General features: G+C 32.0%; 1 protein-coding gene across 1 annotated transcript in view; it reads left to right on the top strand.

Annotated features, from left to right (window-relative positions):
* Window positions 1-26,563, top strand: part of BMP5 (bone morphogenetic protein 5) — a 159,379-nt gene that overhangs the window by 91,904 nt on the left and 40,912 nt on the right. Inside the window, exon 3 of the mRNA XM_051997182.1 lies at window positions 1,990-2,138. Within this exon, the coding sequence (XP_051853142.1) occupies window positions 1,990-2,138 (149 nt within the window). The remainder of the gene's footprint in view (window positions 1-1,989; window positions 2,139-26,563) is intronic.

The following is a 26,563-nucleotide window of genomic DNA, read 5'->3' as shown; positions in this document are numbered from 1 at the left end:
ATATTTTAAGTGCATTGAAGCAAAGACAAAAATGCAGAAATTGTACATATATAGCAGTTTTGTGACCACTTTAAAATTATATACACAGACATATCTATACCCACATACATCTTTAAAATATATGGGTGTATATGTCTTACTAAAACATTTTTCTTCAGATACCTCTTTCTCAATTCCTTTATCATTACTACAATATTAAAGTTATGTTATATATACATATATATCATCAAATATTGAATTTTTGGTATAATGGAGGGTTTTTCTATTATATATAATGTACAACTCACAAGATCTCTTCCCTCCAGGATTTCGAGAGGCAATGTGCCAATATGTAAAAGGAATTATTTTGTTCCCATGTATGAGGAGAAGTATTGGGACAGGAGGAGAAAGTTAATCTGTGATTATATTTAGGAGACTTAAGTCAATAAGGTTTCTTTATTAATAGTGATCCGTATCTGATCTACAATATATAATTTAGAGACTTGCCTGGAATACAGAGAGGTCAAATGACTTGTTGAGAATCATACAGCCATTATGTGTAGGAGTAGGACTTAAGAAAACATCTTCTTGAATGCAAGAGCAGCTCTCTATCAAATATAACAAGCTATCTCCCAAAGAGAACTATACAGTACTAGAAGACAAAAGACCTGGAGCAAAATGCAAAATTCCAAACCTCAAATATCTGAAAATACAGTTTACTATCCATATAACTATCCATATGTTTAACAATCAACTCTCTGAAAAAATTTATATATATATATATATATATAATATATAATATGTATATATATATATATAATACATTTGCACACAACATATAGAAAATTTAATATGTATTATAAATGTTTTATTTACTGCTTTCTTAAGTCTTGACAATCAACAAAATAATAAATTAAGCCTTAATATGTAATGTATGATGATTTCTAATATGTAAATGCTTATACAAAAACTTTAACAATCATAGCTGGCTCCATCATACTTCTGAATGTAACTCTAGGCAAGTAATTTCAATTCTCAATATTCTCATCAGTAAAATGAGGATTAAAATACTTGCTTTACATGACCCATATGGGTTTCTGTGAAGAACATAGTTTGGAAACTGTAAAGTTATGAGCCATTATGATATAAATATAGTCAGGAGCAGAACTCAGCTTTCTTTATTTGCTTTTCTTTTCTTTACATGCTGCATTTAATAACGATTCTTTTTCCTTGACAAATCACTTAAATTAATTAATCAACATAAAACAACAATTTACCAAATGAGATAATTCATTTAGCTTTTCCATAGTGTCTAGCATATAATAAGAGTTTAATAAACACTCTTTACTTTTCCTTCCCCTTAGGAAGCTAGGCATTAAAAATACCCCACCGACATGCAAAACATTATCAAGAATTATATAAATCCCAAGATACTTATTTCATTTCCAGATTTATTCAGACCTTTCTATTGTTCATGGAACTGCCAGGAAAGGTTACAGGTAGTTTAAGGGAAATCTCTTCTCCCTCTATTTCAGTGTGATATACTAGGCACTTAGAATATATGGCTCTCAAATCTAACTCTGTTAATCTTATATTAGTCATTTTTGCTGTCCACAGTCTGAAATTCCATTGTTATAAAATAAGGGAATAGGACTTGATGAGTTCTATGGTCCATTCTGACTCAAGATCTATGATCCCATGCTTAAGAAAGAATAAACTAAGACCACTGAGCCAGTGGTGCTTTTCACCACTGAAGAACAGGAAGATGGTAATGACTTTCAGAGATTACTAATCTGGACCAGATTTAGGTGGAAACCAAGATTTTTAAAAGGCTCTGTGTCTCATTACTCATCCCTAGAGTCAATGGTGCCTTTTGTTCCTTTAATTAATTTGTGTTATTTTGAGGAGCTCCTTTTAAAATGTTTTCACTTAAATATAGGAAATGATGAGCTTTATTGAAACCTTTAACTTTCCACACTCTCCTCTCCCTCTTCTTCTTTTTCTCATTAGGGATGCAGACCTGTTGCTGTTAGACACGAGAATGGTCCCAGCTCTCTATGTGGGTTGGCTAGTCTTTGATATCACTGTGACCAGCAATCACTGGGTGATTAATCCACAGAACAATCTGGGTTTGCAGCTCTGCGCAGAAACAGGGGATGGTAAGCTGAGAGTCACATGTTGCTCATTGGGTTTACCCTGTCATCAACATTTAGAACAGGCATCGAGAAGGTCCTTTAGCATGGCCCCATTTAGTAAGAATAGCTGGGATGAATATCATTCAACTCTGATTTTAACTGTGAAGATGCAGACTTTCAGTGATTTTTCCCAGTTTAGAGTAAGGGAATGAGAAATCAGGCAGTTTGAAAGACAATAGCATTCCTCTAGTTATTTTTCCCATGCTCTAAATTTACTATCAACTGGTAAAGTAGGAAAGGTAATTTTATATGGTTGTATTATAAGTATAAATATGTTATTATGATGGGCTTGTTTTGGCTCAAAATATGCTTAGTACAATGAAATACAAGCCATTGAGAGTTATTAACTTTTTTTTTAATGAAATGGATCCTTTTGGTTGTCTAGAGTCCTTCAGACTCCTCAGAATCATATTTTAAAAACGAATAAAATCAAGTACATGGAATTAAAAAACAATTACAAAGAAATGTAATTATCTAAATATTTAAATAAAAATAATAAAATTAATTTCACGAGAGAGACTCTGTTAGAAATACTCTCTTTTGAGTCCTCTCCAATTGTATCTAAGTTTCCTATTAATTTCATAGTATCAAGCAAAGTGCCAGGCACACAGGGATGCCCTTGTTTCTTTGTTGTTGTTGTTGTTGTTATATTTTTCTTTTCATTTTGCTTTATGATAATGACCAGTAGAGCAAAGTGTTAAAATGGAATAAGGAAAATTAGGGGTTGATTCTTAAAATCAAGATGTATTAATTCTGTTACAATAGACCTAGTTTTCTTATCTATAAAATGAAGCAAGTATCTGCCTAGAAGATTTGTGTTTGAATGAAATAGAGTAATGTGCATAAAACAATTTGTAAATCAAAAGTATATAAATAGATGTTAGCTATAGTATAGGTATTCTGGAAAGAACACTGAATTTAGAATCAGGGCTTAGCATATAAATAATAATAAATGTTAATTGACTGCCTTAATATCAGCTTTGCTAGTTGCAATCTTCATATACTAAAACAAAAAAGTCTTGATTGGCTTCTATGTATCCTAATTTCTTCATCTGTACAATGACAAAAGTGTATTAGATTATCTCAAAATTCCTTCCAACTCTAAATCTATGATTCTGTTGAATGATGTAAATGGTAGGTCTATCTTGGAACCCATCCAGCCTGGCTTATAAAATGGAAGCAAAAGACCACATTATATAATATCCTTGCTTTTATAGCATTGTCCCATAACATGGTCATGAAGACAGAGCTGGATCAGAGCTTATAAGTAGAAATTCCTTAAATAATTCAGCAAAGGACAGGATGAAGTGAGGTAGAGTGTGTGGTTTTAGCATTTAAACACTATATATTATCAGAAAACATTTTCCAGAAAAGACTTTATCTATGGCAGAACTCAACAGATCACTTTTGCCAAAAGTACTTTACACAAAGAACCCAAACTCCATTTGTGAATGTACAATGTTCAATAAGATTTTTTTTTTAAATGAACATACAGTATTGCTATAGTCCATATGAGCATTTGAGATTTCTTTGAATTATAGGGTGTCTGAAAATTATGGTTTTAAGATTATTGTTACAGATAGCTATAGTTTAAGGACTTATGAATTTAAGAGCTAGAATTTTAAACTACTCCATGCTGATTCTCAGAAATGTAACTGTGAAATCAGCATTGTAGTGGTATGTTCCTTCTCTTGGATGTGACTTAGAAAGAAGATATTCAATTACCATTACTATTTTCTTTGTTTTCCCTTTGCTCCATACTTCCCTCCAATAGGATGGGTCCAGGCACTTAAAAAATTATTGTCAGATCATATCTTTCTCAGAGACATTTTTCCCAAAGTCTTAGTACATGACCTCTTCTTTTCATTTGATTCTCTTCCATTATCTATTTCCTTTCCTTTTTTCCCTCTGGCACTACTTGCTGCTTTGATCTTTTTCAGCTCCCCATTGCATTTTCAGACCTGTTAGTGACAACTCCTGTTTTGTTTCTCTTTATTCTTTGGAATCAAGGATTGATTTTCCCCATTTTCTCTTTTATACTTCTGCAATCTTAGACATCAAAATTAACCTACTTGGATATTCTTCCTCACTAACTTCATACATATTAATAAAAATAACTGCCATGGTTGTTAGTATTCCTTGTTTCCCTACTGTTGATGTCATTGTCAATGGTCATTAGGATGCTCTGTTCCCCATGTTGCTCTTCAAACCATATGACATGACTGCTTGATCAGCTGCTTTCCAGATCAAGGAAACTGGTGAATACTTGCAAAATAAGAAAAAAATTAATAAAGATCTTCAATTAAGACTTAAATTAATGCCATGAAATTAAATATAACCTCAAGCAAATGAAAAAAAAAGTGTTTTTTTTTTAGTATATCCAAAACTTAAGAATATTAAAGGTGACCCAGTCTGAATAAACTTGTGCATTCACACTGCCCAATTCACTGACAGAAAATAGATCACTGATTCTGTTTGCTTTATCATAGTGCTGTCATTGCTTCAAAATGACCTGTCACTGCTATTTATAGTAAAGTATCCTAGTGAGCCCTCTTGAAAAGATATCACGCTAGAACTTGTGAGAGTGAATTCTAAAGCAATTTGCTCTTGTTGCTTGTTATACTATAATAGAATCAAAAGGAAGAAAAAGTATCCCATGAAGAAAGACTATATACCAATGAAGGTAGATTGAATTATCATTTTCCTGGTCAAAAAATCACTCTGTTACTAATTTTACATATAAATAATCAAAACTTTTCATTTTATTTTGTAAAGCATTATTTTGTAGTCATAAAATAGGAGTTTATATATCTTTTTGCCACTAACTACACAGGGGATATTGGAATTAACTTCCCTGGCCTTCAGTTCTCTCATCTGTAAAATAAGAAAGTTGTAAAGAAACTGTAGGAGGAGTCTGGAATGCTGTGTTCAGTTTTAACTCTGTCATAAAATCAGATGCACAACTATGGGAAACTTAATTTAATTTGTGTTACATTTTACTTATGTGTAAAATTAAATATTTGAACTGCATTGTCTCAAAAATTTCTTTTAGCTTCAAGACTTTGTGACTAGATCATATAAGATTCCTCTTAGCCCCACATCCTACCATCAAGGAATCGATTTCATTTTAATCTGAGATAAGGAATTTAGAGCAGACCACATCATGCTATCTGTCAATAAATCAATCAATCCACAAGTTTTTAATAAGTACTTAAAATATGCAATTTATCAAATTAGGTACTGGGAGTTAAAGGAAGAACATAAAACAGTTCCTGTGATCAAAGAGCTTACATTGTATTAAGGGATACCGTGTGTGTGTATGTGTGTGTGTATGTGTGTGTGTGTTAAAAAGTACATACATATATATATGCATATATAGTATATAGTATATATACAGACATGCATGTAAGATACCTATATATACATTTATATGTGAATTTCTGAGAGAAGATACTACTAACTGGAAGGATAAAGAAAAGCTTTGTATAAATATATGATCAAGAGGATGAATTATAAAATTACTTTCTTTGGTTTCTTGTTATACTACAAGAGAACAAAAAGAAAGAAAAATATCCCATGAAGTAAAGTCCTATACAAATGAATGATAATAGATGTGTCATATATTTAAGTAGAGTTTTGATAGAAATAAAGAATTCTAAGATGCAGAAATAAGGAGTGAGTATATTATACACAGAGAAGGTGTCAAACATGATCTATGAGAGAACTAATAAAGTGCATTAAATTTAGCGTATCCCACTCCTACAAAGGAAAGCAGTTGAGAAACCTGGATATATATTTGAAAAATCAATATTTTGGAAATTGAAAAGCTGTTGAAAATAAAAATAGCATTATAACTCCTCAGAGATTTAGGGGAAATGTCACCTTTGAAATACTATTGTTAGACATTTGACAACTGAAAAGAAGATTTGGTAGAGTTTACTTGAAACTATTCTTTTCAGACTTGTTTTTCATGTATATCAATAATTTGCTATTTTTCCATATGCTTTGCTTGCAAATTAACAAAAAAATCCTCCCCTTTTGCTTTTCAAAGGTAAAGAATGAAAAAGCAAGATTGTTTTCACTCCTGAAAAAATGAGCCCCTAAAATCCTAGAAGCTTTTTACAAATTGAAGTTATATTTCAAGTTGAGAAATGAAATTATTTCTTTATGATAATTTTGATAGATTATTCTTTTTTCATGAAAAAATATTGAAAGGGAATATACTTCAATAAGACTTTTGCTGCCTTGGATTTATTTTTTGGGTGAGTCATTTGGAATGGTTGCCAATTATCTAACTTGGAATATTATATTCATAGCACTTGATAGATTCTTATTCTTATTGATGTTTTAATTGAAAATAACATAATTACAAACTTCTCTCTCCCTACATATTCTTATATATACATTCAGATGTGGAGATAATGACATGGCCTGCACTTCAATACATACTTTATTTTAAGACCAGGATGTTTTTCAGATATTATATTTTGCTATTGGTGGATGCTTTATATAATTTTAAATTCAACTTAGCAAACTACTTTTCAAACTTGAGTTTATAATAAATTAGAGATGGAAGAACCAAGTGGTAGTTGAGGATCATCAGAATGTCTTGAATAACTATTTTCTGACATTTTGGGTTTGGCAAAATGAAAACTCAGAATGAATTTTGCCAATGATTTTTTTCTTCCTTTCTGTTCAAACCCACGTATACGTCAAGGAAAATTCAATCCGTATGTTTCTGATTCATTTGTATTCAAGTCATCAAAATGTTGTTTTGTCAGTGCATTGTTTGATGTCCAAGAAACATTATGAGTCTTTTTATAAGTCTCTAAAAGCCATTTTTCTTTGAACCAGGAAGTGATATGTTTTTTCCAACATTGGATTGACCAAGATCCAGTTGCACAGATTCAGTTCAAAAGACAATCCTCAAAGTTTGAATGAGTTTTCCTCTTAATATAGCATATTTTCTCATAGCCAAGAAAAACACATTCAGAAGTTTTTAAAGTATTGAATTAAATGAAATTTAAATCTTATTGATGTTTAAAAGTAAAGATGACTGTTTACAAAATTGTTTCTTTTTTGCTGCTGATTTGGAATCCAAACAATATTTGATATTTTATTCAAATTAATAAACTAGAGCACCATTTTTAGTAGTCTACAGTTAGGAAAGAAGACTGAGACAGATTATCATCAATACCTGAAAAATCAAGAATAAAGGATTAAACTATGTCTTGCATAAATAGGGACTTTTCTATTTAATCTGGAATACTAGAAATTAATAAGCATTCATGAAATACACATTATGTGTAAGGCACTTTGTTATGGAGAGATAGAACTTTTTTCAATTAGAATAATATAAGGAAACTCCATTTAAATAGTGAGTTGGAAACTCATGGGGACCTTTATCTAGTGCATGGTGTAGGAAATATTAATAAGTTTAATTCATGGCTTATTGGTCCATGTTTGTGACATGTCTTCAGAGGTCATTGCTATAGAATTCAAATCCAAAACCAACATTATTTTGGGCATGTTCACTCATGGGACTGTTCTTGTGGAAAGAATACATTAGATTGGATCATCATACAGAAATTCTGACTTACTTGGATTTTTAGATCTAGAGCTAGAAGGAATTCCAAAAGACATAGTTTCCGACCTTTTCATTATATAGATTAGGAAACTGAAGGCTAGGGAAATAAAATGTTTTGCCCAAGACTCCGTGGGTAATAAATGTTAGAAACAGGATATGGACTGAATCTTCTGCTTCTAGAGCCAGGGCCCTTTCCATTATACTATACTGCTTTATGTGATCAGACCTTGGTTAAAAACACCAATAAAAGGGGTGTGAGTGTATGTGATTTTGTGTGATTGTGTGTGTGTGTGTGTGTGTGTGTGTTTTGATTCTGGTTTTCATTTTTACAATTCATAATACAATATGCTAGATAAATAGTAATTAATACAGTATCAATGTGATTAATTCTGGTTTATTTAGCAAACAGAAAAGCAACATGGTGTAGTGAATGAACTAGATTTGACTTCGGTCATATTTTGCCTCAGATACTTGTAGACTATGTAATCTTGGGCAAATATGTAAAATGTAAGGGTTAGATTTACAGTAGCTCTAACTTTATATTCCATGAATGTTTATTTAATACTTTTTCTATATAAAATTATATGGATAAAAGATAAAAACAGAACATCCTCTTGGAATTTTCATTTTATTGAAGATATATAGCATGTAGACAAATAAACAAATAGAAGGGAAATTCAAGGACAAATGATTAGCACACAAGTCGAAGGGTCCAGAGGAAGTTTCTCTAAGAAGGTAGCATTGCTGCTTAGGCTTGAAGAATATGGGGAGGCAGAGATTTGTTGTTATTAGTATTGTGTCAATCATGTCCCACTCTTCACAATCCCATTTGAGGTTTTCTTTGGTATTGGAACTCTTTATAATTTCCTTCTCCAGTTCATTTTATAGATGAGAAAACTAGGTCAAACATTATTAAATGACTTGCCCAGGGTCACATGGCAAATAGTTTCTGAGGCTAGATTTAAACTCAGGTCTTCTTGACTTTGGGCCCAGATCTCTTATCATCAGGATGTCTTCTTTCTGTAGAGGAATAGCATGAGGGGATGCATAGAGGTAACAAATGGAATTATACATTCAAGAAATATTCTTAAATAAGTTTGCACAAAATTATAATTTTTGAAGGAAAGAGATGATATGATATTAAATACTTAATAGAGATTTATTTATATTAGAAAACTTCTTGGAGCAAAAAACTTTGCAGACATGAGTTCTCCTGTGAAGAACTTGAATTTAGAATCTTGATATTTTGTGTCCAGTAGAAAGATACTCCACAATGATCAATAGGTTTGTTTAACTATAAAATCATCCTATAGACAGTATTCTGGACAATCCTGACAACTGAAAGACTTTTTAAATCTGTCCATGCCTCTGTATCCCATTACCAGTGAATCTGGACTTAACAAAGCTTTTGATCCTGACAAATTGATAGTAAGGAAAATTGATAGTATACACCTGGGCCACTAGCTGTAATATACAAAAATAATAATGTTATATAACTTTAAGATTTGCAAAGTTTTAAAAATATTATTATAACTTGTTATTTTGAAAAGAGTACTTTATTTGGAGCCAGAAAGACTAAGTTTGAATCTTAACTTTTCTCTTTACACCTTGTGTGAGCCTAGATAGATCATTTCCCCCTTTGTAAGCCTCAGTTTGGTCATTTGTAAAATGAAGAAGTTAAATAAATTACCTTTAAGGTTTGATTCTTTAATTCTAGGATATGTGACCTTTTAAAAATTCTTTTTTTTTTTTGGCTGTAAGACAAAAATAAATCAAGATGAGATAGAAGAGGCATATTTGGAAGCAAAAAATTCTAAATATGAGTTAAGCTACTTTAGCTCTCCAGTGAACATCATAATGGAAATGCTATAATGCTTATGTAACCCAGTGTTAAAGACACCCTGATTGTCTACAGAAGATAATCCATGTGTCTTGGGAACTAAAAGCTATCTTCTTGATTTATGTTGTACTGTTCACATAACAAAACCCACAAAATTCCCAGTATAGACAAGAAATTTTCCCCAAGTGAACAGGGAAATTGACGAGCTCTTATGCTTTGATTGGAAAGACATCACAGGTGAACTTGAATACCAGCAAGAAAAAACATTTCCAAGATTATGGCTGTTAGCTCATTCTCAAATTATAACCCAAATGAATCAGCAGCTCCAGACTCCTACATCTGTTGTGAATGAGAAAGAATAAGGATATTTTGGATACATTTGTTCTCCTTTGCATTGGGAACTTGCAATCATTTCAACAGATCTTTTCTATTTTTTTAGAATATGTAAATTAATTTTTAAAATAATGAATAAATTAAACACATTAATTTTTGTGAGGTCTTTAGTCATTCAGGTAGCAAGAAGCTTTCAAGAAGATTATGATCTAGTATTAAGCATTTGACAAAAATTCAAAGGACTATAATACAAAACAGGAAAAGATGAGTATGAAAGGTTGGTTCAGTATGTCCTTTGATGTCTGAAAAAGTTCATCCCTATTTGAATGAATCAAATAGAGAAGATTGGGGAGAGCATTCTGCAGTAGGCAGAGGGGACAGTATGAACTAAGACATAGGATAGAGAAAGCACAGTTTTGTGCTAGGAGAAAAGCTTTAGGAGCTGAAATTACCTTAAAAACATAGACTTTGGTTACTCACTTATCCATATGTCCTTAATCATAATATAAAATTATTGATTATGTATTGAACTTTGTATTGATTATGTGTTGATATTATGTACATATAGATATTACTGAACACTTTTACAATTATAATTGCTGTACCTCTCCCTTGTGCCCCAAAGATGTGTGAAAGTGGGACAACTGAGAGATTAAGATGAGGAATTGAAAATACAACAGTAAAATGATGTCATGAGTGGACTGGGTTTAAAGTCAGTAAGAACTGGGGTCAAGTTTCATTTCTGACTTTTTCTAAGCATGTGACCTTGGAACAAGTAATTTTACCTTTCTACACCAAGGTTTCTTTATCTGACAAGTGAGGGAGCTGAACCTAGTGGTCTCTAAGTTCCCTCCTAGTTCTAAATCTATGAATAAGGAAACAGAATTCAGCTTTTAATGAATTCAAAAAGATTTAAAAATGTGTTATAAATAATGCTAATTCAGATTCATTTCTGTCAACTTCAAATTCTGCTACTTTTCCACACCATCACCATATCTTCTTTCAAATGAACTTATATTGATATATATGCATAAGTAAATTAAATTTAACCCATTTTTGAAACTGTTATGATATTCTTTAATTAACTTGGAGATATTCTAGAAACCATTGTTTCTATTTCAGGAAAGATGCATATTGTCATAATATTCACATTCCAAATTGTTGATGGCATAAAGGTTTTTTTCTAAAAATAGATATTGGTTATATAGTCAAGTGTTTGTTAGAAGAAGCTTTCCTAAGTGAATAAATATTTGGGCTTATTAGACAGAAAGAATTAGATTCAAATCTCACTTCTGAAACTTGCAATCTTTGTCACCATGGGCAAGCCACTTAATCTCCATGTCCTTCAGATTATGGTCCAGTTCTTCTCAAGTAAGTGAGAGATGAGTCATAATTTAGAGATGGAAGATTTTCTGTCACTGGAAGTTCCCCAAAGTGATGATTTCCTTTGTATTCTGGATGAGGAAGATACATAGGTCCTCTATCTCACTTTGTTCTTTCTATGATCACCACTTCATATGATTCTAAGATTAAAAAGATGTGTTTCCAATGCATTAAGCTTTAAGCAATGTAAGAAAGAGGCATGTAAAAAGGTAATAAGAACAATAAATAAATAAAGTGAGTTGACTAAGACTGGAGGTACAAAACAGTAATACTGAGCTGAGAAACTCATTAAAAATTTCTTTTCAAGCTTATCCATTCCTGATTCCAAGTGAAAATAGGATTTGGTTTCTATATCAGATCAGTGTGGAGATTTTCATAAGCCCTTTAGATGACAACACTTTTTCTCCAAAATCGTGGAAGTCTTTTCTAAAAATTCACATGTAATTGTGGCATTTATTTAAAATAGCCAAATTCCTAACTACCTAGATTTAATGGGTATTGGAAACCATGCTCATTTAAAAAATAATAAATTAAAAAGAAAGCAGCTGGTGAAGGCAGTTGCAAAATTATCCTGAGTATATCTTAGAACACTATTTTAACTCAGGGAAAATCTCTAAATTAAACTAAGGTCTTGTCAGATGACTATTTAATCTATGTCAGGGGTCAGATGATCTATGATGCTGGTTAATCTGAACATCAGCTGACATGGTGTTAATAAGTAGCAGAAGAAATTCAGGGATCAAAGGTGATATATTTTTTTCTCCCTTTGTTTTGACTGCAGTTTCTCATTATTATTTATTTAAGTTCCTGAAGCTGAATTTCTCCCATTTTTTTCAGTGAATCCTTTCAACATCTTATGTTTTAGAGATCATCTTTTAAGTTATCTATGATGAATCTTTCCATACATACATAAAGCTGTATCTTCAAAAATGATTAAATATTTTGTTTATAAAGCCAAATGATTGTTTTTAGCTAAATTTATAGGGGTAAAGCTTGGTTTCAAATAAAAGAACATAAAAAAATTTCAATATCTAGGACTCTATGTAAATCAGATTTCTCATGATTTCTTTTCTATGATAAATGGATAGACAGATGAATGGATTTATATACACATATATACATGTATGCATACATATATAAGCTTAGAAAACCAAATACATAGATACATATAGGGAGATAGCTATTAAATTATTTAAAGTCATATATTTTATATGTATATATCTATATAATCTATACATGATACATATGGCTTTATAAGGTTTATGTGACTGATTTAATTGCATATTAGTTAAAATAAACTTGTTAATGTGACTCTTACACATTGAAAATATTTATCTTGGGGAATTGGAGTAACATTGTTAGAGTGATCTACACATCAGAAAATGCAGAAAGAAGGGAAAAAAATAGATCCAAAAAAGGGTAAGATATTTTGAATATTGAGATGTTTGTTGAATTGAAGAAAGTTCTGATGACATAAATTGTTCTGATGAGGAAGATAAAAGGGGAAGTACTTAAAATAAATGCACAGAAAACTCATTGAAAAATAATTTTTAGAATATACAGAAAATGAAAATATATGAATGAATAAAAAAGAGCAATGTTAATAGCAATATATTAAGTAATATATGAGTTAAATGTGGGTGATAACTATGAACAGAATTGGGGGGTAGAAAACTATGCCAGTAGAAAAAAAAATCAAAGTAGGAATAGGGGCATTGCTCAGAATAAATGGAATGTTGATATCAGATTTTGGGGAGAAAAAAATATTTAGCTACTGTTTAGCTTTTATCTTCTCTACCAATGAGAACAATTATCAGGCAGAATAAAACAAAGATTGTTAGTAGAGATATGAAAGCCAATGAAAGCAAAGAAATGGCAATAACTTATCAAGCTTAAATGAGTTCAAGACACTATGTACAAACAAGTTCTATCTTGGGGCATGGATGAGACTGACAGATACAATTTTTGAATCTATTGATGATGATTTAAAAAAAATACCATAAAAATAAGGAGAAGTGATGTGAAATTGAAGACAAACAATTATTTCAATTTTCAAAATAGTTTCGAACTATTGAATAGTTTCAAAATTTTCTATCAGCTAATTATCTTCTATTCTTGGAATATTATAGAACATAATTAAAGAGAAACTTAGAAGTATTTATAAAGGGAACAGATTTATTCAGAACAAATGATTACAGAGGGAAGTTATTTGCATTCACAATAATTTGTAGAACAGAAAAATTTCATGTGAGTGCCTTACCTGTATTTCAGCAAGGCAGATGATAAATAGGCATCCTAATAAAGAAGATGGAAAGCTATATGATAAACAATAATATAGTTAATGGGATTTGAAACCATTTCAAAGACCTGGCAAAGTGTATTGATTAGGGGACTGACACTGATTTGCAAAGAAGTATAGTGGAATTTCCCAATTTTCCTTTCTCATTCTATTGAGTATTTTTATCAAAGATTTAAATGAAGACACACACACACACACACATATAGAGAGAGAGATATTCAGTTTTTAGATGATATATAAAACTTGGAGATAAAATGGTAAGTATCTAAAGAACTTAACAGTCTATTACATTATATTAAACCTAATGAAACAACATTTAATCCAGATAAATAGAATATCTTCTCTTTGGAATTAAAATAAAATTTAAAATTCTTTGAAAAACATAATGTAGAAAACATTAGGCTGTATCATTTATTTTAGGAAAACATGAATCTAAGGCTTTGAGTAGGCTATGTGTTCAATGTTCCTTAACATTGTGATATAGCAAGAAAAAAACAATAAAGGGATGTTGTGTCATACTGATCAGAATGCTTTATTCTGTTCTGACAATCCACATATGGTATTTTGTGTTTCCTGAGACTTCTCAATGATTCTCTATTGCTAGCAAATTAGAAATTTTCCTTATAGAAAAGAATGATAGTTAAACAAAACTACAAAAATCTTATTTAAAATTTTATATTAACATAAAAAATGTGTGTGTTTGTAATATATATTATGTGTGTGTCTCTCTCTGTGTGTATGTACTTGTGAGTATATACACATAAAAGACAGTGACAGAAAGAGACAGAGACTTATATGTCATGATGGAATTTTCTCTCTTTTGCATCTTAGTACTAAGTAGTACTATCATTGGTCAAAAGTTTAGGTAATTTTAAAGCATAGGTCAAAATCATTGGACCAAATTACAGCTTTATGCACGTGACATTATGGTCATACACCTTCAAGCACACAGATTAAGAAAGTAATTTTAAAATATGGGTTTCCTTTAATTACTCACCTGCTCAAAAATCTTTGATAGTTTTCCCTTACCAATGGGATAAAATACAAATCTCTTGTTTAACAATCAAGCTTTCCACCATTTAATACTAATATGTTTTTGTTGTTTTGTCATTTCAGTTATATCCAACTCTTCATGGACCTATTTGAAGTTTTCTTGGAAAAGATATTGAACATAGGCTTCCCTCTCTTCATATACCCCTCCAACATTACTTGATCAATGTATTCATTTATCTATCGATTATTTATTAACTCATTCATTTATATGACATTAATTTATTGTTATTAATACAATCTAATGTGATAGACAGTATGAAAGTGAGTGTTTACAAATAAGATATACACAGGATAAATTGGAAATAATCCACAAAATGTTAGAAATAAGGCAGCTAGGGAAAGACTTCCTGTAGACAATGGGATTTTGGCTTAGACATATAGGAACACAGGGAATTTAGGAGGCAAAGCTGAAGAGGAAAAATATCCCATATCTGGGGTGCAGCAAAGGAAAATACCTAGTCAGGAGATGAATTATCTTGTTTAAAGGCTAGTGTCACTGTATCATGTAATACAGTAAGGATAGGAGTGGGGTAAAGTGGGAAATTAGATATAGGAAGCTTGGAAAAGCAGAAAAGGACAACTTTATGAAGGTTTTGGGTGTTAAACAGTGGGCTTTATATTTGATCTTGGAGATGATAAGACATTGAAGTTTATTGAATAGAAGATGACATTGTTATCAGATCAGGTATCTTTGATACCTGAGTGGTAATAGTGGAGTAGAGAGAGACTTGAGGCAGACAGAGTAACAAGCCGACTATTGCAGTTGTTAAGGTTTGAGGTGACAAGGGTCTCTCTGCACCAAGGAGATGGCAGTGTGAGAAGAAATGAAGTTAGCCAATTCTTAGTTTTAAATATGATTCTATTTTATTAAGAGAATATCCATTTATTCCTATGAGTATTTTACTTAAATGAGTTATATTTTGTCAGACTTTTTCTGCATTTATTGATAGAATCATATTTTTGTCATAAACAGCACTATTATTTTCCACAATTTTCCTAAAGTTGAAATGTACTTACATTTCTCTTTTATATTTCCTTCAGGTCACTGTGATTCTTTAAAAATGTATTAATATAGCCCTTTAAAAATAATATTCAATATTTTTCCATGAATGTTTATTAGTGAAATTAATCTACAGGTTTTTTTTTCTCTGTTTTATTTCTGTTGTTTTATTTTATTTTTCCTATCAAAGGAGTTTGGTCAGAGACTTTCTATCTCTATTTCTTTAAGTAATTTATGTAATATGGGTCTTTTTTCTTTAGCTACTTTATCTAATTGTTATTTAATATAATTTCCATTCACTTTAGAATATGTATGGAAAGTTCATTACTATTTCTGTTGTTATATTTGAATTTTTTGATTAAAAAATTCCTTTTTTTTTGAGCCTTATCCTGGGAGTCACTTAAATCATAGATAGTATCTTTTCATTAGATCAGGGGTTTTCTAATTTTTTTTCATATTTTCAGCCTTTCTACTAGTAATGACTTAAAAAGTTGCTCCAAAACCTTGTTCTTTCTTTTAAAATTCTAGTTCTACAAATAGTAGATATTACTGTTACATTAATTGCTCATTGCAAAACCAAAAATGATAAAGGAGGGTTAGCATGCAGAGATTTCACTTACTGGCCTGGATCAGGCAATTAGAAATCCTAATTTATATTAGCTTCTTAGTTTTTCCCATTCTATGAAATCTTCTATGAAGTGAATGCTGAGCCAGGCAATCTTGGTTGGATTAGAGAAGCTACTATGGTGTAGAGAGGCGCTAACTAACCATAAATTCTAAGTAGCTCACTTTCAGATAAGATAGATATTAGACAGATAGAAACTGTATTTTAAGAAAATTGATTGAAGAGACTCTACAACATTTAAAATGTTTTTCAAGGAATAAGTCAGGTTGTAATTCTCAAACAGAATATTTCCAGATATTCCCACTGATGTTGGCTAAGAGTAGGTTTGACAATAGTCCAGAACTAGTAGCATTTAAAAAAAATAGTTGTATGTTGGTTGAATCCTTTTAGAAATATTTTCTTTCATGTTATAAATTTCTTGTTTTTTCCTAGTTTTAGAGGATGCTCGTTAGTTTGATTCTTTCCTAAGTAAATACTTACCTTTGAGAAAATTGTCTTGATAGAATTTACAAAGCCGTAGACCTTGATTCTGGGATACTTACTTCACTGTGCTAGTTAGCTGTCCCTTATCCCTAACCCACCCATTCCAATTCTTGCTTCTTAAATTCTTGATAACTTCTAGAATTATTTGGAAATTTCTAGAAAGACAATGATAAAATTTAAAGTGTCTAAGGGAAGGCAAATGATGAGATTAGAAATGCTGTAATATAAGAATTGATTGATGCAAAGAGGCTCTAAAGCATTCAAAAGGCTTTCTTGAGGAAGAAAAATCTGACTTCAACATCTTGATCAAAGATGAAAAAACAAAGAAGTATGGCTAGAAGTTTCAAAGAGGCTGTTTTGATTACATATAAGTAAATCAGTACCAAAATTGTAAGGATAGCTTCCTAAAATACTGAGTTTCTTATCACTAGAGCAAATGAAATAGAGGTTGGGATATTATAGAAAGGTTTTACTATTCAGAAAATTACTGTACTGGATGATTGCTGAGTTCCCTTTCAACATCAATATTTTGTTACTCTGTGAATCAGTTTTTACTTGAATAATTATTTATATTTATTCTTTGAGTAAGCATGAATCAAGGATATAACTGCACACAATGAGCATTTCATCTTATACACATTTATTTTGGCTATGGTGACATCATAAGACTGTTACTAGTAGTGATTTAATTTTTACTCATTTGTTTTATTCAATTAGGTAATTAGAATTTTCTTTTTAACTAACCCAAAATATATTTCTTTATCCCATGGAGAGAGATTTATTGCTTCACTAGCATATTGAATCCCCAGAATATGACTGATTATTTATCCCCTCTATTGCTCTAGTAGTGATCTAAGGAGTTGGGAGTACTTTTGTTATACTATCACTCATAAGATCTCACTCATTATGCCACCTATTGATAATAAGAAAGACTCAATTAGCTTTTGGAGATGGATATTTACTAAGTTGAAGGAATTAACACATTTGCTACCAAAAATCAAAGAAAAAAAAAACCTACCAAAAATCTGTAACATATTCCCCACAAGTACATAGAAAATGCAGGTAAAGGTGGGTTCAAATTTAGAAACCATATGCAATAAAGGGGTAATTCACAACTCATTGGAGAGAAATATTTTTCTCCCTACTTGTCATACCCATGACATTTCCTGAGCTGTAACTGTGTGGAGCACTGGCTTTGGGCCCTTTATAGAGTAGTTGAATTTCTCTCCATACAAAAGAAGTCATGCTACTTGAATCTTGCATTTATCAGCAGAGATAGTTTGTCTTCTCAGAGTTGTTGGCTGGAACATTTGTGTAGTGTCTGAAAGGACATAGATGCAAGTTTGGAAGTGAGGAAGGGGAGATGTCATTTTCTATGGACTTACTCTCTAAGTTCTTTGCTGCCCTGTGGTTACAAAACTTGAGGTCTGACTCCTCAGCATATACCCAAAGTGAAGCCTCTTTCCTGCTTGAGTTCTTTCTCTAGACATAATTAGAAGTATATCTTTTTTTCAACCAAACCCATAAACATTTTTCCAGTTGATTTCAAGCACTTCACTCTTAGAACTTAGTTTGTTAATTGTTTCAGCAGGCATATGTAGGAATTGTTCATACCTGGTTTGCACATTTAATTGATTCATTAATTGGCTCTGAAACTCGAAGAGGCATTCTTATCTGATAAAATTACCAGCATGCACTATTTTATTAGTTACATTAATTGGTATAGGATAAGTCTAGTGAAACTTACCTCTTATATATACAATATAGGAAAAGGAAGGGGACCAGTGAATTGATGAAAATAGGAGATAACAGATTAGTGATACTCTCTGGGAAACACAGAAAATATTAAACCTGGAAGACAATCTCCATCAGTTTGGTTTTATTATTTGTGGAAGATACGTGAAAGGACATAAATAGAATGTAAAGTTAACTGACCCATCTAAACCAGAGAGGGAAAGCATCTAGAATCTGGTTACTGGACTCTAGATTCATTGACTTTTGGTAATTGTAGTTCAATTTTTGTTTGTGGGGGACACACTAAAGTTTGTGTGTTTGAGAGAAACAGACAGAAACAAGTAGGGGGATAGACAGACAGAAACAGAGATAGGAAGACAGAGACAGAAATACAAAGAAGCAGAGAGATAAACAGGGAATAGATACAAAAAAAGCAGAGAATAAGAGATACAGATGTGGGAAGACAGAAAAAATTATTCTATCTTGATTGTTGAGGTGGTAGTGAAAATTCTCTCCACATCCTGATTTGAGGCTTAAACCACATGAAAGAAAGTTTTGTGGGTTCTTTACTTTTTATTTATAACTCTTACAAATAGCTTGAGAACAGAGAAAGTTTGACCACATGGCTTGGGGTCATTTCCCCAATCTAAGATTCATCCCCTCCCTTTGTTGTCCTTTTTCTTTTGAAATTGATGGGTGAGGGATAGAATGGATAAATTGATATTCCAAAATGATATGAAGTTTGGGGAAAGAGTAAATATATCCACAATCTCAAAAGTAGAGGTTTTTCAGGAGGGGATAGTTCCTCATCTTTTTAGCACACATTATATCACAACACTACCCAGAGCTAATAGAGTTGCTTACATCTATCCTGGTATAGTACTACTAAGCTTATGAGAGAGGTCTTGGATTCAAATCCTGACTCATTTCTTCCTCCTACATATGTGATTCTGATTAAGTCCCTTCACCTTTCAAAGACCTAGTTTCTTACCCTAAAGAAATGAAGATATCAATAGCACCTGCGTGGAAAGTGAGCCTACTACAAACTATGTTGTTGTTCAATCATGTCTGACTCTTTATGATCCCTTTAAAGATATTTTTGACAAAGATAGTGGAGTTATTTACCCTTTTCTTCTCAAGCTTGTTTTTGTAGATAAAGAAAAAATGTTAAAGAGAGTTAAGGAAGTTGTTCAAGGTTGTTCACACAGCTAGAAAGTATTAGAGATCAGATTTGAATTGAGCCCTTCTTGATTCCAGACGAGGACTCTGTGCCATTTACTTTTCTTCTTTTCTACTTCCACATTTATGTTATATAACCTTAATTGGACCGTCACTGCTAGAAGGGAATCTGTGTATAAATTTCTAATTATGTTTCTATCCTATTGCTCTTACAGACTTTTAAATCCCTCCTCAAAGCTCTTAGAAACCTCTTTTCCTCCCTCCTCTCAGAAAAGTACCATTCCTCATATTTTTCTGAAAAAATTGAGGCCATCTTCTCCTATCACCTTCATTTCATATCTCTCAGATGCCTTCTGCCATAATTTCCTCATTTGCTCTTATCTCACTTAATGAGATGACCTTCCTTCAAAAGGCAAACCTTTCATCTTGTCTTTTCCACAGATTGCTCTTTTCATCATCTTCATTAATTCTTGAATTTCTCATTGTTTAGCATTTGTATATCCTTTTCTGCCTATAAATACACCCATGTTTTGTTCATTCTTTAAAAAAATTACTTCATTTGTCCATTCCCATTAGTTATAATCCAATATCTTCTCTTACCTTGTGTGGCTAAAATCCTTGAGAAGTCCTATGATAGGTTCCTCTGTTTTCTTCTCCTTTCACTCTCTTCTTTACTCTCTAAACTCTAGATAACAATCTCATCATACTACCAAATTTCTCTTTCTCCAAATTTGCTAATGTTCTATATGTCCTTATAAGCTTTTCTAGTCCTTATCCTTCTTGATCATTCTCTAGCCTTTGATACTATTGATCATTTTCTTCACAATACTTTCTTCTATCTAGATATCTGTGAAAATATTATTTCATGTTCTCCTATCAAACTGAGCGCTCCTTAGTCTTTGCTGGATCTTTATGCAGGTCACGCCTATAGGGCTTTGTCCTGTGCTTTCTTATTTCTGTTGGTGTCATAGGCTCCAAGTGATTCAGTTATAATATCTATGTTGATGATCATTGAATTTACTCTTTCAGCCTTAATTCTCTGCTTACTTCCCGTCTCATTTCTCTAACTCTTTTTTAAAATTTTAAAATTTTTATTTTCAAAACATATGCTCAGATAATTTTTCAACATTGATCTTTGCATAGCCTTGTGTTTCAGATTTCCCCCTCCTTCCCTCCCACACTGACTCCTCTAGATGTAAAGCAACCCAATATATGTTATACATGTTAAAATATATGTTAAATCCAATATGTGTAAACATATTTATACAATTCTCTTGCTGCACAAGAAAAATCAGATCAAAAATGAAAAAAATAAGTAAGAAAACAAAATGCAAGTGAATAACAACAAAAAGAGAGAGAAATGTAACACAACATTTTCAGTTCCCACAGTCCTCTTCTCTCTGGGTGTAGATGGCTCTCTTCATCACAAGATCATTGGAACTGGCATCAATCATCTCATTGTTGGAAAGACTCACGTTCATCAGAATTGATCCTTTTATAATATTGATGTTGCCATGTGCAATGATCTCCTGGTTTTGTTCATTTTACTTAGCATCAATTCATGTAAGTTTCTCCAGGCCTCTCTAAAATCATCCTCCAATGATAGTTTCTTATAGAACAATAATATTCCATAACATTCATATAGCATAACTTATTCAGCCATTCTCCAACTGATGGGCATCCACTCAGTTTCCAGTTTCTTGCCACTATGAAAAGGGATGCCACAAACATTTTTGTATATGTTCAACACTCTATTGGACATTTTGAATCCAATTTATTGTAGACATTTTACATTCAACTTTTTCAGAACTGAATTTGTTGTCTTTTCACCAAACCCTTTCCTCTTCCTAACTTTCTTATTGTTATCAAAGGTATCACCATCTTCCCATCACCAAAACTCAAAAATTCTATGCATCACCCTTGACTCCTCATTGTCTCTCAATATAGCCCATCCACACCCCTTGCCAAGGTCTCAATTATTTTTTCCTTTGTAACATCTCTTGACTTTGCCACATTCTCTCCTCTGACATTACCATCCTGATGCAAGAACTTATAACATCACATCTGCATCTGTTGGGATAGCCTGCTGGTTGGTACCCCTTTCACAAGCTTCTCCCAATTGTAGCCTATCATTCACTGAGCTCTCAAAGTTAGACTTTCTTCACTCAAATCCAATTGCATGCCATGGTAACACTTCCCTGATGTCATGGTCTTTTCTGAGAATAAAGGACAAAACAATAAGACTTCACTGAGCTCTCAAAGTTATTCCCAAAGCACAGGTCTCATCATGTCACTTTATCATCAATAAATTCCAGTGGCTCCCTAATACTGCCACGATCACATATAAACTCTTCTGCCATATAAAAGCCCTTCATGACCTGCAATTTCTCCTTACATTTTTAGTCTTTTTGTACCTTAAATTCCTCCATGTATTCTGTGATCTAGTGACACTGACCTTGTTTACTGAGAAAAAAAATAGTTCATCTACTGACTCTGATCATTTTTATGGCTGACCTCCAAACCTGGATTGTTCTCCCCTTACTCATTTCTACCTCATACTTTCCCTGGTTCCTTAAGGTACTAGTTAAAACTTTACTTTCTGTGGGAAACTCTTTCTAATATCTTTTAATATTGTTGATTATTTCCAATTTATCTATCTTGCATACAGTTTGTTTATACATAGTTACTTGTGTGTTGTCCCCCAGTGCCCCCAGTGGACTGTGAGTTCATTGAAAGCAAGGATTGTCTTTTGTCTTTTTTTCTTTAATCTCTCAGTGGTTAACACAATGTTTGGCACCTAGTAGACATTTAATAAATGTTTATTGACTGACATACTAATCTGCCTGACAGTGTTAGTGTGGAAATCGAATGAGATAATATATGGAAAGCACTTTGCAGAACAATATCCTGTGCAAATGTGAATTACTGTCTACTACTACTACTATTACTACTACTATCAGGACCATGATAATGATGACTACTATTATGACTATTACTAAGACTAATACAACTGGTGCAACTACTATGACAACAACTATAACTATTACAACTACTATTTTTACTCTCCTTCTTCTAATATTATTTTACTTCATCCTTGCCTCCACAATTCACTTTCTCCCAAATGAAAGCTGTTATCTTAAATTCCTTTTAAGTATATAGCAGAAGTTTCCTAAAGAGGGTAGGGCAAAGTCCATAGCCCAAATCCTGAAGAATGATCTGTAAAAATAAAAATTCTTATCCATGGCAAAAAAGTAGAGTATACTCTCAGGTAACTAAGAATAACTGATTTCCTTTTGAGGCAGTAACATACTGATTTGAACAACAGGGGAAGTTCTCAGGTGCCAGGTTTTTGCTTTAGGGAAGATGGTATTGACAAAGTTGGGAAAGTTTACTTTAACAAATTGAAAAGAAATATCTTAAGATATTAAAGTGCATTGAAATTTCTCTCTTTTGGGTCTCTTCTCTCTAACATTCTCCCTTTATCTCTCTGTAATTCTGTTAAAAAAAACTGTAATTCTACTTGTCTCTCTGTAATTCTGCCTCTCTGCCTGACTCTGTTTCTTTATCTTTATCTCTATGCCCTGATTCTTTTTTTCTATCTCTCATCTCTATGTCTGCTTTAGTTTGTCTCTGTCTCTTTGTGACTCTGTCTCTGTGGCTTTCTCTCTGTTTGTCTTTTTCTCTCCATCACTGTAAGTGAACTTCAAATTTTATTTTTATAAACTTCATTTCCACCAAATGGTAGAAAGGGGATTTAGTAAGATATATGAGATCTGTTAACATGTAATTTATAGCTACTTTTAGTCTCCAGTAAATAAGGGGTCATTTTAAAAATTTACCTTTTAATGTCTGCACTTTTGTCCCTATTAATGCTCTAGTTAATGCTTCATTACCAATACCAATACCAATAATGCTTCATGACCAACTGCCATCCTTTGATATTTGTATTCTCTGTAATGATCCATAGAAAGGAAATTATTTTAAAAATGATAAAAACCTCTTGATGAATTACATCATAAAATATGCGTAGAAATAAAATGGAAAACCTGATTTCACACCTTTCCCTACCCATTCACACGTATCCCCTGGAGTCTTTTTGTTTTATCCTGTTCTATGAATCACACCCTTTGTTTTATTTTTAAGCATATTTATGATTGACTGTAAGTAGCATTGTGAATATCATTTACTGAAGAGCCATGAATTTAGCACCATTTAATATGAATGCAAAAAATGACTTTTTTATATAGGATTTATTATTTCATGACCTGCAATTTCTCCCCACATTTCTAGTCTTTTTGTACCTTAAATTCCTCATGTATTCTATGATCTAGTGACAAGCAAGAAGCAATACTGATCCATAATGTGTTAAAGACCCTTGTGAAAATATTCAGATGAATTTATTTCTTGAAAATCTTTGGCTACATAAAAATTTTGAGGGTATTTTTATATCATCACTGTTTTTATATTATTAGTGGTTAATTTTATAGATGAGACTATGACACAGAAAGTTCAATATCTTATTCAAGATCACAGACGGTAAATTTTAAAACTGGATTCTATCCTATGTCCTGACTTCCAAGAATACTAATTTTTTTACATTTACTCTTTTTTTTAAAATTTTTATTTAATAATTACTTTATATTGACAGAATCCATGTCAGGGTAATTTTTTTACAACATTATCCCTTGCACTCATTTCTGTTCTGATTTTTCCCCTCCCTCCCTCCATCCCCTCCCCTAGATGGCAAGCAGTCCTATATATGTTGGATATGTTACAGTATATCCTAGATACAATATATGTTTGCAGAACCGAACAGTTCTCTTGTTGCACAGAGAGAATTGGATTCAGATAGTATAAATAACCCGGGAAGAAAAACAAAAATGCAGATAGTTCACATTCGTTTCCCAGTGAAGAATACTATTTTTCAAACCTGTAACCATGACCATTGGAAAACAGGCTTATTCAGCCCACTGATAAATTATCTAGAAAAGTTTAAGTTTCTCTTGCTTTGTTTATATGTTTTGATCTGGTAGTTAAAAGTGAAGTGAATGGTTGCAGTATTACATCAGTGTAGACATAGGTAATATAATTCCAAAATAATATCAGTACCAAATAGAGGTTAGTGAACTAAACTCTGAATTAGATTAACCTGAGTTCTTAATCAAATGTCTGATATTTTGGTTAAGTAACCTGGGGAGAAACAATATATTTTGCTTGTTTTTTTGAAGGTCTTATTTTTAAATTTTTTTTTTCTGTTTTTGACATTTATTTTTACAACATATCCATTTTTCTTCTTCTTCCCTTCCTCCTTCTGTCCCTGCTTTTCCCCCTCCACAAGATGGCAAGAATTTGATATAGATCATACATTTTCAATATATTAAACTTATTTCCATTTAATCATATTGTGAAAGAAGAATAATAATAAAGGAGAAACACCCAGAAAAAGAAAAAATAAACAAAAGAAAAGAAAAGTAAAAATGGTATATTTCAATCTTCATTTAAGGCTCCATGGTTTTTTCTCTGGATATAGATAGCATTTTTCCATCATGAGTCTTGGAATTATCTTAGATCACTGTATTATTGAGAAGAGCTAAGTATCAAAGTTGATCATTGCACAATGTTATTGTAACTTTGTACAACGTTGGGAGAAACAATTTCAAAACAGCAGAGAATTTTCTAAGATATAAACTGACTAACAAAGTACATTAGAGAAATCATTTAGTAATTACTTAGTATGTAGTAAGTATTGTGTCAAACAATGAAAATACAATAACAAGAAAAAAAGATGGTCTCTACTATCAAAGAGCTGACATTCCAATTTTATTGTTTTTATTGTTCAGTGTTTCAGTTCAACTTGTATTTCAGGCATGTCTGACTACATGAACCCATTCAGAGTTTCTTGGCAAAGATACTAGAGTGGTTTGTCATTTCTTTCTCCAGTGTATTTTATAGATAAGAAACTGATGGAAAGTTAAGTGACTTGCTCAGGGTCACATAGCTAATGTGTTTGAGGCTAGCTGTGAACTCGGGAAGATGGGTTTCCCTAACTCCAGGATCGGCACTCTATCTACTGAACCACTTAGGGAAGACAAAACATTTAAGAAAACTGAAAAGGTGGGGATTTAGGGAGTTTGTGGAAAGAGGTTACTCTTTAAGGGATCAAAAATCAGAGTAAAAAGGAAACAGTCCTTAGGGAAAGGAGGAAGTGGAGCAGCAATATTCAATCTTCATTGATAAAGGGAATTTCCTCACTGTGGATCTCCTTACCAATGAAATGAATAATGGCAACAATAATCTTAATAGTATTATTAATGTTTTTAATAATAATTTAGTCTAGAGAATCTTTGGGAAAAAATTTTTAAGTTGATTCAAAATTTTAAAAATTTTTGAGATAGAAAAATTCCTTATTATATGAAGCTGAGTTGTTTAAAGTTTGTTAAGTCCTTATTTCACTGGAGTCTCCATTGCCAATGCAATACTTAAAAGACAACTTACCCTGACTAGATTAGAAACCTGAGGAGCTAAGGTTTAAAATCTAAACTACAGGAATAAAATACCCAACCATCACCATTGGCAATTAATGTTATGTTTTTGTGTGATCCTATTTCCCTAGCAAGCTTTTTATGTACTACTTCCACTACTGAGGAGGACATTATTTATGAGCATGAGTGTGCACACTTAGAAATGCACTGGAGCTATATTCTCAGAATTTTTTTTAAAAGCCTAATAATGATTTCAAACAGTAATATGCAAACTCAGAGTGACTGGGTCTTTCTTCCTGAGTTCCAACATTTAGAAGGACAAACTTTTAATATATAAATGTCTATCATCTTGCCTTATAGGCATTAAATAATAAAGTATTTCCCATCTGTA

The sequence above is a fragment of the Antechinus flavipes genome, chromosome 4 (assembly GCF_016432865.1).
Source record: "Antechinus flavipes isolate AdamAnt ecotype Samford, QLD, Australia chromosome 4, AdamAnt_v2, whole genome shotgun sequence".
Lineage (NCBI taxonomy): Eukaryota > Metazoa > Chordata > Mammalia > Dasyuromorphia > Dasyuridae > Antechinus > Antechinus flavipes.
The sequence above is the reverse complement of the archived record's forward strand: the minus strand, read 5'-3'. Positions and strand labels throughout refer to the sequence as shown.